Here is a 14,280-nt window from a genome sequence, read left to right on the forward strand (position 1 = left end):
AACAGGAATAGTACAGCAACAGTGGATGCTAGGTGACAGTGGAACAAAACTGGAAGGAAAATAATTTTATTTTTTTAATTGAGACGGGGTCTCCCTCTGTCATCAACGCTGGAGTGCAATAGCGCGATCATGGCTCACTGCAGCCTCGAACTCCCAGGTTCAAGCAATCTTCCCACCTCAGCTTCCCAAGCTACTAGAACTACAGGTACACACCACCATGCCCAGCTAATTTTTGTATTTTTTATAGGCAGGGTTTCACCGTGTTGCCCAGGCTGGTCTCGAACTTCTGCACTCACAACAATCCGCTCACCTCGGCCTCCCAAAGTGCTGGGATTACAGGCATAAGCCACTATGCGTGGCCAGGAAAATAATTTTCTACCTATAATTTTACAAATGTAGCTAAACTATGAAGCAAATGTCAAAATAAATGCATTTTCTTTTTATTTCCCCCAGCCTAAGGCATTTTGTGAATAAAATCATTTTCATAATGGAAAATACTCAGAAAATTCCCCTCCCATGACATATACCATCCAACAAGGGGCTGAACCAAGAAAAAATACTGCAGCAGCTGCTGCTGATGGCAACACTGAGCAAGCACCTGGCCTGTGCCAGACACTGTCCTATGCAGTCTGCGTGTGCACTGACTTTATCCGCAAGAGCCAGATGAGCATCTCCACCAGACAGCACCTGCACAGGCTTGGGTAGTTTATTTTACCATTTCTGAGTAAAACAGGAATAAGAAGTAACAGTACCCACACACAGGTGGCAGAGACACTAGGGAACTTGCCCAAGGTCACAGAGCTTCCAGGTGGAGGAACAGGGACATGTGCTCATAATGACGGCACTAACGCACATGCTGCCTGGAGACCAGCCCACAGATCAGGGTTCCCAACAGAGGGAACATGGATCAGGTGAAGTGATGGAACATTTGGAAAACTCTACTGAGATATATACAGCCCCCCTGTAAAAATGAAAGAGATGAAGAGAACTATATGAAAGAGATGAAGAGAACTATGTTAAGTAAGACAATAAGGCAACTCTGTTTCTTGCAGGAAAAAAATAATTGTGGTTATAGAACACTACTGGTTCTGAGGTAAACAGCAGTCACAGAGCCATCAAAATATGACCCCACTCACTGGAGTAATACAAAGTGATAGTGTAGCTATCCCGGGAAGACGTGGAAGGCTGAGCAGGACCATGGCACAAGAGGCCACGCTGTACCGAGGGTGAGGGTATACTGCCGCCAAGAGGGTCCCCCTGATTCCACCTAGTGTTCACGGCCACGTGTGATCTCCTGCCCCGTGAGCTGGGCCTAGCCACTCACTTCTGACAGGCAGAAGCCAACAAGCAACAGGATGTCACTTCTAAGTTTAGGTCATCAACACACTCAGACTTCCATCTGGGCTCACCTCTTGCTCACTCTGATGAAAGCCAGCTGGCATGCTGTCAGCTGGGGAGAGGCCCATGTGGCAGGAACTGAGGAAGTCTTTGGCCACATGACACAAGCTCACTAGAGTGAGCTGGGAAGTAGATACCCTTCAGTCAAGCTTTCAGATGAGACTGCAATCCTAGCCAACATTTTGATTTCCACCTGTGAGAAACCTTCAGCCAGAGGACCCAAGCTAAGCTACACCTGGATTCCTGACCCACAGAAACCATGATAACAGACTTATTTTAAGCTGCTATGTTAGGGGTAATTTGTTACTTAGGAGTAAGGTAACTAATACATTTACATTAATGGGAAGTCAGCAGAGAACATTTAAATGGATAAACTTAGAAACGGCTGTGTAAGTGCGTAATCTGGAAACATGAGAAAAATGAGGCCCTGAAGAAAGGAGTTAAGAGAGGAAGGAGGAGCTATGTCTCGTTTTAAATCATGTGGCATTATTTGACTTCTTTTTAAGTACATGGAAGTGCTACTTTCATTAAAAATGAAAATGAAGGTAATAGGAACAGTAAACTAATTTCCAGCAAATGAAATGTGACTTTGTAATCCCAGGAAAAGGGAAGAATTTTGCACCAAGAAGTTACTGTTACCTCAGAATAGCAAAAGCATGGATGGTTCTTATCATCATCTTCATACTTCTTTTACATTTCCTCGTTTTTAAAAAGTTTTGTGTACGTATTACATTTGGGAAATCCAATATATAGTATTAAAATAGAAAAAGTAAAGAAGCAGGCTGGGCGTGGTGCCCCCTGCTAAATCTGACTGGCTTAAAAAAATAATTTTTTAAAAGACATGTACGGAGACATATAATACTTGCTTCTGAGCCTCCCACAGTCTTTCAAAACCACATTAGGGAATAAGCAGTATTTGCATGGTTCCAGTGATATCTGGGAGTAAGTGAAAGTAATGAAAACACAGAAGTAAACACAAAGTAATTATAGTTCACCTTTATACACACGTTAACAGAAATCATCTGATCCCCTTTGCTGCTAAGCGAGTTGAAAAGCGAAAGCGTCTGAATCCCACCAGCATCGCTGGATGTGTCATCCACTGAGCCTTCATCTCCCATGAACTTGACTTTTAACCAATTTGCTAGAATTCTACAGATTTAAAAAAAATAACAACAATAAAACACTTGAAGAATCTAACTCTAAATTTGAATTATAAAGACTTTCAGGAAAAGAGAAATATCACACAGACCTACGTCCATAGATACCAAATCTTACTATGCAGCTGACTTGCACAAAACAGGCTGTCATTTTAAAATGGAGCAACGATCTTTTACTTTTTTTTTTTTTTGAGACAGAGTCTCGCTCTGTCACCCAAGCTAGAGTGCAGTGGCACAAACTTGGCTCACCGCAGCAAGCAAACCTCCTGCCTCAGCCTTCTCAGTAGCTGAGACTACAGGCATGGGCCACCATGCCCAGCTAATTCTTCCATTTTTTTATAGAGTCTCACTCAGTTTCACTATGTTGCTCATGCTGGCTTCAAACTCCTGGGCTCAAGCAATCCTCCCTCCACAGCCTCCCCAGTTGCTGGGATTACAGGCATGAGCCACTGCGCCCGGCTTCTACTTGTTCTCAATTGGGCAGGAGGAGGGGGCACTCCTGGAACTGGCTCATTCTAATGTGACTTAAGATTCTGAAGCATTAAGATTTTCAGCAATAGAAAACATCCCTAGAGTTTGAAATACATGTTTTTTACAGATCAAATTTCTCATACCTGAGACCTTAAGAATTCTTAAGTGACATGAACTTAGCAAATGAGAAGACAGCTATTTTGTTTGAAGAAATGAATCAACAGCTGGGTGTAGTGGCTCACGCCTGTAATCCCAGCACTTTGGGAGGCCAAGGCAGGTGGATCACTTGAGCCCAGTTCAAGACCAGCCTGGGCAACATGGCAAAACCCTGTCTCTACAAAAAATATACAAAACTAAGCCGGGCGCGGTGGTGTGCGCCTGTAATCCCAGCTACTTGGGAGGCTGAGGCAGGAAAATTGCTTGAACCTGAGAGGCGAGGGTTGCAGTGAACCAAGACTGCGCCACCACACACCAGCCTGGGCGGCAGAGTGAGACTCCATCTCAAAAAAAAAAAAAAAAGATAATACAGGCTTTCTTTTTAAGTGAAAAGGTGTTCTGGAATTAGTAACAGTGATGGTTGCAAAACCCTGCGAATATATCTAAAAATCACTGAAATGTACACTTTAAATGGGCAAAGTTCATGGTATGTGAATAACATTTCAATAAAGCTATTTTAAAAATAAACTGTAAGCTGGGTGTGGTGGCTCACGCCTGTAATCCCAAAACCTTGGTAGACTGAAGCACGCAGATTGCCTGAGCCCAGGAGTTCAAGACCAGCCCGGGTAACATAGTGAAACTCCATCTTTCACACACACACAAAAACATTAACCAGGAATGGTGGCACACGCCTGTAGTTCCAGCTACTCAGGAGGCTGAGGTGAGAAGATCAATTGAGCCCAGGAGGTCGAGGCTGCAGTGAGCTGTTATCACACCGTGCCCTCTAGCCTGGTGACAACAAAGCAAGACCCTGTCTCAAAAAACACAGAGACTGTAGTTGCTTTAAAAACGTGACTTCTGTATGCTATTTGGTTCCAGGAAATAAGATCACGTCAATTTTTTCTTTTTTAAAATGCCAAAAGTTTAAGGGAAAAAAATGGAACTATAGTAAACAGACTATAAACTATCTTACTAGAGAGTCTAAAATGAAGCAGGTCTATCAATGTACCTTAACACAGCTTGAAATAACAACTTTTAAATGCTTTTGGACTAAGACTGTTGCCAAGTAGTATGGTTTGGATTTGTATCCCCACCCAAATCTCATGTTGAACTGTAATCCCCAGTGTTGGATGAGGGGCTTGGTGGGAGGTGATTATATCATGGCGGTGGAATCCCCCTTGCTGTTCTCATGATAGTGAGCTCTCAGGAGATCTGGTTAAGTGTGTGGCACCTCCCCCTCGCTGTTCTCATGATAGTGAGCTCTCAGGAGATCTGGTTAAGTGTATGGCACCTCCCCCTCGCTGTTCTCATTATAGTGAGCTCTCAGGAGATCTGGTTGTTTCGAAGTGTGTGGCACCTCCCACTTTGCTGTTCTCATGATAGTGAGTTCTCATGAGATCTGGTTAAGCGTGTGGCATCTCCCCCTTCACTTTCTCTTCCTCCTGCTCCGGCCATGTAAGACATGCCTCCCTCCCCTTTGCCTTCTACCATGATTGTGGGCTTCCCGAGGCCTCCCCAGCCACGCTTCCTGTACAGCTGAGCAATTAAACCTCGTTATAAAAGTACCCAGTCTCAGATATTTCTTTAAAGCAGTGTGAGAACGGACTAACACACCAAGTTTATGGAATAAAAATTGAAATAATCAAATCTAAAGTTTCAATTTAAAATCATGAGCAAAACAGACTGTAAATCCAAGCATTAAAACATAAACCTACACTTCCGAGTTCCCATCACACATGAGGAGTACCCGGCCCTGGCCCACAGCTCTGCCCTGCCCACTCCCCCTCTTGGAAGCCCCACAGGGGAAACCCTTCCTGACCTGCCACGACTCTCCGGGGACTGCTCCTCTCCATCCGGCAGCAGCAGCACCAGCTTCCAAAACACATGCTCCTGCCTCCCAGGGAGGTGCTCAGCCACAAGGGACGGCAGGTCCAGAGACGCCCACGCCACATCACTGGGAGGAACAGACCCCCGAGGATTAGCCAGTGTGTGAGGCCCTCGCAGGAGCAGCACACACATCCCATGAGCAGGAAGGGGCAGGCTGGAGGAAAATCAGGATCAGAGGTTGAACTGCAAACTAGAAACCAAGTCTGGAACTCACTGAAGAGACCTCAGTTGGAGATGCATGAGGTGGACTGCTAGTGTGACAGATTGGGGAACGGGGGGATCACCAGGGGACACGCAGAAGGGTGCGGCACGACAGACCTCAGCAGCTGCTGGTAGAAGTGCTGAACCTTCATCTGGTGAGCCGTCTTGTTTCTGAGCCGCCTCAACCTGCAAAGGAAAGCAGAATGACAGTGTTACCACAGGAGCTTAGTGAAAAGTACTGGCTAGTGTCCCCTGGGGAATACTCAGGAGACTGAAAAAACACATTTCCTTTTTTTTTTTTTTTTTTTTTTTTTGAGACGGAGTCTCGCTCTGTCGCCCAGGCTGGAGTGCAGTGGCCAGATCTCAGCTCACTACAAGCTCGCCTCCCGGGTTTACGCCATTCTCCTGCCTCAGCCTCCCGAGTACCTGGGACTACAGGCGCCCGCCACCTCGCCTGGCTGGTTTTTTGTACTTTTTAGTAGAGACGGGGTTTCACCGGGTTAGCCAGGATGGTCTCGATCTCCTGACCTCGTGATCCGCCCGTCTCGGCCTCCCAAAGTGCTGGGATTACAGGCTTGAGCCACCGCGCCCGGCCGAAAAAACACATTTTCTGCCAAAGAAACGGGTTAGAGGATTCGTTCATTCCACAAATATCACATTAAGTATCTGCTGTGTGCTGGCTGTGGGAGATTCAACAATAAGACAAAATCCTGCCGTTCAAGAACACAGGCTCTCATGGGGAGAGAACAGCATCTCTAAGTGGCTAGCCTGCCACGTGCGAGGTGTCAGCACTGTGGGCAAATGCTGCCAGGTGGGGCTGGAGCTGGGTGCTTATTGCAGTCTCACTCAGGGTGGTCAGGTGGTATGTGAGCAAAGACCTGAAGGAAACAGGGAGAGCCAGCGTGACAACTTCTGGAAACAGCAGAGGGCATGGCTCTGCCAGGCCACAGCTGGACCTGGCATATTTGGGGAGAGCAGTGAGGGCAGCGGGGGAGGGGTTGGGTCCACAGTACAGAGACTCAGGGAGCGCTAGGGACGCCGCGAAGAGGCAATGCCACCGAGAGGCAACGCCGCCGGGCTGAGCTGTCGGAGGATCCCTCTGTTCTGGTGCTGAGGATGCGAGTGGGGCCCATGGTGGAAGCTAGCAGACGGACAGATGCTGCGTCAACATTCCAGCGAGGTGGGGAGAACTGCCATGCCCTCGGTGAGTTCTGAGGGCAGAGCTGAGGATGCTGGGTCTGAGAGATGCAAGCCCAGGTTTGTGCCCTAAGCACAGGAGGACAGGATGGCATCCTATGAGCAGGAAGGGGCAGGGTGGGGGAAAATCAGGTTCAGAGGTCGAACCGTGAACTGGAAACCAAGTCTGGAACTCAGGGAAGAGGCCTCAGTGGGAGACGCATAATGGGGGCTGCCAGTGACAGACAGGGTGACAGGGCTATCACCGGGGGTGTGCAGAGGGGAAGGGCAGAGGGCAGAGGTCTGGGCTGAGGGGCAGAGTAGAGGGCTCAGAGAAGGAGACTGAGGCTGACAAGAGCAGCTACGGAGGGGGGACACAAGAAACCATGACTCCAGGAGGAGGCCAGGCCACTATGTGAAGGCAGCTGTGGGTGAGAGGAGGCAGCCCCAGCCCTGGCCTCACAGCATGCCTGCAACAGGGTGGGACTGCCACCCACCCACCCTGCCTGCGCGGAACCTGATGGGGCCAAATGAAACCCACAAGACAGTTTTCAGAGGGAACGTCCCGTGATGACCAGCAGGGTGACGAGACATGACATGAGGCCCCAGCGGTGTGCCTGCTAGGCTGTCCAGGCTGCCTCCCCAGGCCCCACCCACCACCCACTAGGAGGCCGGGGAGCCCTGAGGCCAGGCAAGAGGGGGCACCTACACGGGTTCTAAATAAAGGCCATGCCCAGCATGGCCAGGAATGCAGGCTGAGGGGGGTCCTGGCATGGCCCTGAGGAGCTGGTTCTGCTCGGGATGACCAGGAGGAGTGGCAGGGAGGACCAGGGCCACACCAAGGGGCCTCAAGAGGGAAATACTGGAGGGTGGAGGTGGAGTCTGGAAGATGCTGCCACAGAAAGAGGGCAGTGTGTGAAAGAGATGGCGGGAGGAACAGAGGGATGGGGCAGGGATGGGATGGGGAAGACACAGGCCAGCGTGGACCTCGGGCTCCTCCAACAAGGATGGAAGTGGCAGGTACTTAAACTGGGACGAGCAGGAAAAGAACAGGTGATGCAGAGTCAGACTCAGTCACCAGGATGCTGAGTTGAGTCTTTCAAGCTGAACTCAGAGCTCTGCTTTCCAGTGGAACAAGTCACACGTCCACAACTGTGGGAGATGACCTTCAAAATGCAACCCTGTGCCTGTCCTTGCCTCCAGGCTTCACCTATCTTCACCCTCCAAACACACACATTAGTTCAGCTCCTGGAAAAACCAAGTCGGGGCAGGGGAGCCTTATGAGGCAGGCGGCAGTTGATGCTGACCTGGTGCAGGAGATGCCCAGTCTCCCTGCGTGGCCCAGGTCCAGGAGGCCCCTGGCCAGGTTCTCCTCAGCAATGGGGCACTCTGCACTGGGTGCCAGCGCCCTCAGCCGGTCGCTCACGTCCACGCAGCAGGGCGCAGCAGGGAAAGCCCGCATCTGGCGCCTCAGTTTCTTGCGGGCTGCGACAGCTTCCCTCCACCTGGGGACATGAAAATGTATCATTACAGAGTGTTTTCAGGGTCTTCAAGCTGAGAAACACATTGGAGTCAGAACTCAGGAATGGGGAAGGAAGGACATCAACTGAGTGTGGTGAGCAATGCGACTACTGAACGTTGACAGTTAATACTGAATGGGCTTTGGAGGCTGACTTGGCAATACAGATCCAGATCTAAGATACATATAACCAGTCGGGTGCAGTGGCTTACGCCCTTAATCCCAGCACTTTGGGAGGCCAAGGCAGGCGGACTGCCTGAGCTCAGGAGTTCACGACCAGCCTGCACAACACAGTGAAAGCCCATCTCTACTAAAATACAAAAAATTAGCCAGGCATGGTGGCGGGTGACTGTGGTCCCAGCTACTTGGGAGGCTGAGGGAGAATCACTTGAACCCAGGAGGTGGAGGTTACAGTGAGCCGAGATCACGCCACTGCACTCCAGCCTGGGTGACAGAGCAAGGCTCTGTCTCAAAAAAAAAACAAAAAAGATACATACACCCCTTGACCCACAGCCACCACTGATAGGAATTTTATGTCTACACACATGTGCCTGTGTGCAAACCGGTGAACTGTCTGTCTGTACAACGACAGTCACCGTGACAGTCTTGACCAGAGCTAAAAAGAGAGCCACGGCCAGGCTTGGTGGGTCACGCCTGTAAATCCCAGCACTTTGGGAGGCCGGGGCGGGCAGATCACAAGGTCAGGAGTTCGAGAGCAGCCTGGCCAATATGGTGAAACCCCATCTCTACTAAAAATACAAAAAAACACAAAATTAGCTGAGCATGGTGGCGCATGCCTGTAGTCCCAGCTACTCAGGAGGCTGAGGCAGAAGAATCGCTTAAACCCAGGAGGTGGAGGTTGCAGTGAGCCATGATTGCACCACTGCACTACAGCCTGGGTGACAGAGTGAGACTCCGTCTCAAAAAAAAAAAGAAAAAAAGAAAGAGAGCCACATTAAAGTCCATCAACAAAAGACCAGGAAGGTCATTTATGGTACATTCTCGCACTGACCTCAAGACCGCTGGCAATGGGGACAGCTCAGCACGCTGCTACAGCCAGGCCTCCACCTCATATCAGATGGAGCAAAGGAAGGCTCAGAGCAAAGCAGGGATCATGAGCCCATTTGTGCCAACAGCCACAAGAAAGGACAGAAAGTCTCTGGATGGTTTTGCAAGCAGCTGCTGCTCGCACAATGGACACGGGTCTGCTGTAGAAGGAAGACTCACTTCTCCCCATACTCCCGTTTATACTGTTCCAACTGCCAAGGACACTATTACTGATTTCAAATTTATCATGAAATGAATCATACAACACACATAACACATATATGCCCAGTTATAAGATTCCTAAATCGGCCGGGCGCGGTGGCTCAAGCCTGTAATCCCAGCACTTTGGGAGGCCGAGACGGGCGGATCACGAGGTCAGGAGATCGAGACCATCCTGGCTAACACGGTGAAACCCCGTCTCTACTAAAAATACAAAAACTTAGCCGGGCGAGGTGGCGGGCGCCTGTAGTCCCAGCTACTCGGGAGGCTGAGGCAGGAGAATGGCGTGAACCCGGGAGGCAGAGCTTGCAGTGAGCTGAGATCCGGCCACTGCACTCCAGCCTGGGTGACAGAGCGAGACTCCGTCTCAAAAAAAAAAAAAAAAAAAAAAAAAAATTACTAAATCATCGAGCACCTGTGCACTTACATCCAGTTGAGCAGTTGTGGCCATGAGAGGCACCCCCTCCCATTCCCAAAAGTAATCACCATGCTGAGATTATGATCATTATTTTCCTTCTTTTGTTCAGGGTTATACCACTATATATCAATCCAAAACAACCTATTTAGTTTGAATATACACTATTTGTATATTCCCTATTAATTGCTTTTTCTCCACTACTTATATTTTGAGAATTCACCCTTATGGGTGCATGCAGCCATAATCTGGCTTGTTCACAGGTGTCTCCCAGCACCTAGTGCAGTGGGCAAATGGCAGGCACCCTATAAATATTAGTCGACATGCAGAGCAGCCACCACACCCCAATCTAACTCCTGACTGTTCCCCTTAGTTTATGTTGTGTGTGTGTGTGTGTGTGTGTGTGTGTAATCAAGTATTTCTGAAATGCAGTATAATCCAATGAAAGTCTATTTTAGGTATTCATTGCTATAACATTTTCCCTGATCCTTTTACCACTGAATACAGAAACTGATGGCTCAAATATTTTGAATTTGATAAAAGACTCTTCCCCGTGTGTGTGGATTTCGCCTGTAGGAACACAGGACTCACCGCTGTAGATACTTGCAGAAGCATTGAAGCTCCTGGAGGGTCTCCTTTGCAGCCTGGAAGATTTCCTCCACGAGAAACAAGTCCACTAGATGGGCACAGACGTCCTCACAGCAACGGGCCACGCGGACCCTCTGGTCTGTCTCTAATGCATTCCTAAGAAACAGGGTAATCAGCATGGAAGACACTGCACTCGGGGCCCACAGGCACTGAGGGCTTGCTTTAAAAGCCCAAGAGTCAGCCGGGCACAGTGGCTTATGCCTGTAATCCTAGGTCTTTGCAAGGCCAAGGCGGGCAGATCACTTGAGGCCAGGAGTTCGAAACCAGCTTGGCCATCATGGTGAAACCCTGTCTCTACTAAAAATACAAAAAATTAGCTGGGCAGCCGGGCACGGTGGCTCATGCCTGTAATCCTAGCACTTTGCGGGGCTGAGGTGGGCAGATCACGAGGTCAGGAGATCGAGACCATCCTGGCTAACACGGTGAAACCCCGTCTCTACTAAAAATACGAAATATTAGCTGGGTGTAGTGGTGGGCTCCTGTAGTCCCAGCTACTCAGGAGGCTGAGGCAGGAGAATGGTGTGAACCCAGGAGGCGGAGCTTGCAGTGAGCCCAGATGGCACCACTGCACTCCAGCTTGGGCGACAGAGCAAGACTCCATCTCAAAAAAAAAAAAAGAAAAATAGGCCAGGCGCGGTGGCTCAAGCCTGTAATCCCAGCACTTTGGGAGGCCGAGACGGGCAGATCACGAGGTCAGGAGATCGAGACCATCCTGGCTAGCACGGTGAAACCCCATCTCTACTAAAAAATACAAAAAACTAGCCGGGCGAGGTGGCGGGCGCCTGTAGTCCCAGCTACTCGGGAGGCTGAGGCAGGAGAATGGCGTAAACCTGGGAGGCGGAGCTTGCAGTGAGCTGAGATCCGGCCACTGCACTCCAGCCTGGGCGACAGAGCGAGACTCCGTCTCAAAAAAAAAAAAAAAAAGAAAAAGAAAATAAAATTAGCTGGGCATGGTAGTGCGGGCCTATAATCCCAGTTACTTGGGAGGCTGAGGTAGGAGAATCACTTGAACCCAGGAGGTGGAGGTTGCACTGAGCCGAGATCATGCCACCGCACTCCAGCCTGGGTGACACAGCAAGACTCCATTTCAAAAGGAAAAAAAAAAAAAAAGTGCAAGAGTCAAGGCCAGGTACAGTGGCTCACACCTGTAATCCCAGCACTTTGGGAGGCTGAGACAGGCAGATCATGAGGTCAGGAGCTCGAGACCAGCCTGACCAACATGGTGAAAACCCATCTCTACTAAAAATACAAAAATTAGCCAGGTATGGTGGCGCACGCCTGTAGTCCCAGCTACTCAGGAGGCGGAGGCAGAAGAATCGCTTGAACCTGGGAGGCGGAGGTTGCAGTAAACCCAGATCGCGCCACTGCACTCCAGTCTGGGCAACAGAGCGAGACACTGTCTTTAGAAAAAAAAAAAAAAGTGTAAGAGTCTGCATCCTCAATACTAAAATGTAATTCCATCTTCACTGTAAGAGAAGCTTTAATACTTAAACTACAGACACCTAGAAAGATGGGGTAAAAAGAATTAAGTGGTACAGGGTGCCAAATCATAGGTCCATAGGAGCCCTTGTAACAGTTAATAAACCTTTATCTTAATAAAATCGTCAGAATTTTTAATTATTTTAGAGACAGGGTCTCACTATGTTGCCCAGGCTGGAGTACAGTGGCCACCACAGGTGCAGTCGCAGCACACTACCCAGAACTTCTGAGCTTCAGTGATCTTCGCACCTCAGTCTCTTGAGGAGCTGGGACTACAGGTGCCTGGTGTAGAATGTGTAAATGATGATGCAGACAACCACAAAATCTTCTCATCAGCAACGTCTGACATGTGCAATCGATTGGAAGTGTCTCAAATATATGATAAATGCCAGTGGCTACTAAATGACTATGGTCATGTGGTGGCAGGCCTCAAATAAAAGAGAATTTTAATAATAAAATTATATCAGCCAAGGGAACACAGAGGACTGCATCAAATACATTTGGTCACAAAATCAAAGTAGCTTAGACAGGCAGGACACATTTCCAATAGCCCATCCTCAGTGGCGCAAGACGCAGCCTAGGGCAGAGCCAAAGCTCAGTCTCCTGGCACAGCAAGACACCGGTGTTTCACTTACTTCAACTCCTGGGAGCAGGTTTCCCTCACAAACTCCATCATCACGTGTTCCATCAGCTCCACGGCCAGGCCCTGGCTCAGCTCACTTAACACCAGCTCTCTCTCTTGTTTTAACCTACAGGGAAGATAAAAAATACACAAGGGTAATGTTTAAGAATAAAAATAAGGGCTGTTTGTTTCACTCCCTGGACATGCAGACAGGGATTGAGGTGCTGCCTGAGTCGGCAGGCCACCCCTACTCCAGCTCCCCTGACACCACCTCCCTTCCCCTGCCTCTCCTGGCTGGGAAGGGCCACTGCTCATGGGTAGGTGTGGCCTGGGGAGCTCCATCCACCCCTTGGGCTGAAGTGTAGGAGGGCATGAGTGGGTCAGCAGGGGTGGACAACAGCGGGAGCATCGCGGCCAGGGTCAGTTCTTCGGCCTGTGTCCACATTGAGCTCCTTATCTGTCTGCATGGACACGACACACTCACCTTTCTTCTTCAGCCCGCTGCCTCTCCTGCTCCCTTCGCTCCCTTTCCTTAGACACTTCTTCAGCTGCAATGTGCCTCAAAATGCCCGTGGTTGCAGCTGTTAACAAATCCTCCACAGCAGCATTAGAAACACTAAACAGAGCAAAGGGGATAGCATTCAAAATCAGAGGCAAGGCCGGGCACGGTGGCTCACGCCTATAATCCCAGCACTTTGGGAGGCCAAGGTGGGCAGATCACGAGGTCAGGAGATCAAGACTATTCTGGCCAACGCGGTGAAACCCCATCTCTACTAAAAATACAAAAATTAGCCAGGCGTGGCAGCGCATGCCTGTAGTCCCAGCTACTCAGGAGGCTGAGACAGAATAATTGCTTGGACCCAAGAGGCGGAGGCTGCAGTGAGCTGAGATCACACCAATGTACTCCAGCCTGGGCAACAGAGTGAGACTGTCTCAAAAAAAAAAAAAAAGGAGAAAAAGATCAGAGTAAAAAAGTCAAATCACTAAACATCTAACTTTGACAAGGAAAAAAAACCCACATAGGTTGAGTGTCCGTAATCCAAAAATCTGAAATCCAAAATGCTCCAAAATCTCAAACTTTTTGAGTACAACATGTCATGCTTTTCAAAGGAAATGCTCACTGGAGCATTTTAGAATTCAGATTTTTAGGTAAGAGATACTCAACTAGTAGACATAATACAAATATTCTGAAATCCAAAAATATCTGTAATCTAAAACCCTTGTGGTCCCAAGCATTTTGGATAAGGGATATGCAAACTGTACTTGTTTGACTGCCAGCAGAAAAATTAAGCCCACTGTTAGAAACACACAATCTACCAAAACTGACTCATGAAGAAACAGAAAAATGTGAATAGACCTATAGCTAGTAAGGAGACTTCCAAACAAAGAAAAGTATAAGACCAGAAGGTTTCACTGGTAAACTCTATTAAACACTAACGAAAAACTAACCACCAATCTTTTTCTAACCCTTTCAAAAAACTGAAGAGGAGGGAATATTTACTAACGCATTTTATGAGGCCAGCATTGCCCTAATACCAAAGACAGACCAAAGCCACTATAGGAAAACTACAGACTGACCAGGCACAGTGGCTCATGCCTGTCATCCCAGCATTTTAGGAGGCTGAGGTGGGAGGACTGCTTGAGCCCAGGAGTTCAAGACTAACCTGGGCAACATAGAGAGACCCCATCTCTACAAAAAATTAAAAAATTAGCCGGGTATGGTGGCATGTGCCTGTGGTCCTAGCTACCTGGGAGGCTGAGGTGAGAGGATGGCTTGAGCCTAGAAGATCAAGGCTGTGGTGAGCAGTGATTCTGCTTCTGCACTCGAGCCTAGGTGACAAAGTAAGACCCTGTCTCAAAAAAAAGGAATAAAGAAATAAAAAGG

The 14,280-nt window shown here is 48.7% G+C and overlaps 1 protein-coding gene across 4 annotated transcripts in view; it reads right to left on the minus strand.

Annotated features, from left to right (window-relative positions):
* Nucleotides 1-14,280, minus strand: part of MCM3A (minichromosome maintenance complex component 3 associated protein) — a 54,005-nt gene that overhangs the window by 14,806 nt on the left and 24,919 nt on the right. For all 4 annotated transcript variants that reach the window (XM_071095883.1, XM_071095882.1, XM_071095881.1 and 1 more), the window contains exons 15-21: nt 12,880-13,011; nt 12,409-12,522; nt 10,238-10,390; nt 7,754-7,951; nt 5,388-5,456; nt 5,002-5,136; nt 2,394-2,547 (exon numbers count right to left, since the gene is read on the minus strand). In XM_071095883.1, coding sequence (XP_070951984.1) covers nt 2,394-2,547; nt 5,002-5,136; nt 5,388-5,456; nt 7,754-7,951; nt 10,238-10,390; nt 12,409-12,522; nt 12,880-13,011 — 955 coding nt within the window. The remainder of the gene's footprint in view (nt 1-2,393; nt 2,548-5,001; nt 5,137-5,387; nt 5,457-7,753; nt 7,952-10,237; nt 10,391-12,408; nt 12,523-12,879; nt 13,012-14,280) is intronic.

Source organism: Macaca nemestrina, chromosome 4, assembly GCF_043159975.1.
Source record: "Macaca nemestrina isolate mMacNem1 chromosome 4, mMacNem.hap1, whole genome shotgun sequence".
In the NCBI taxonomy this organism is placed as follows: domain Eukaryota; kingdom Metazoa; phylum Chordata; class Mammalia; order Primates; family Cercopithecidae; genus Macaca; species Macaca nemestrina.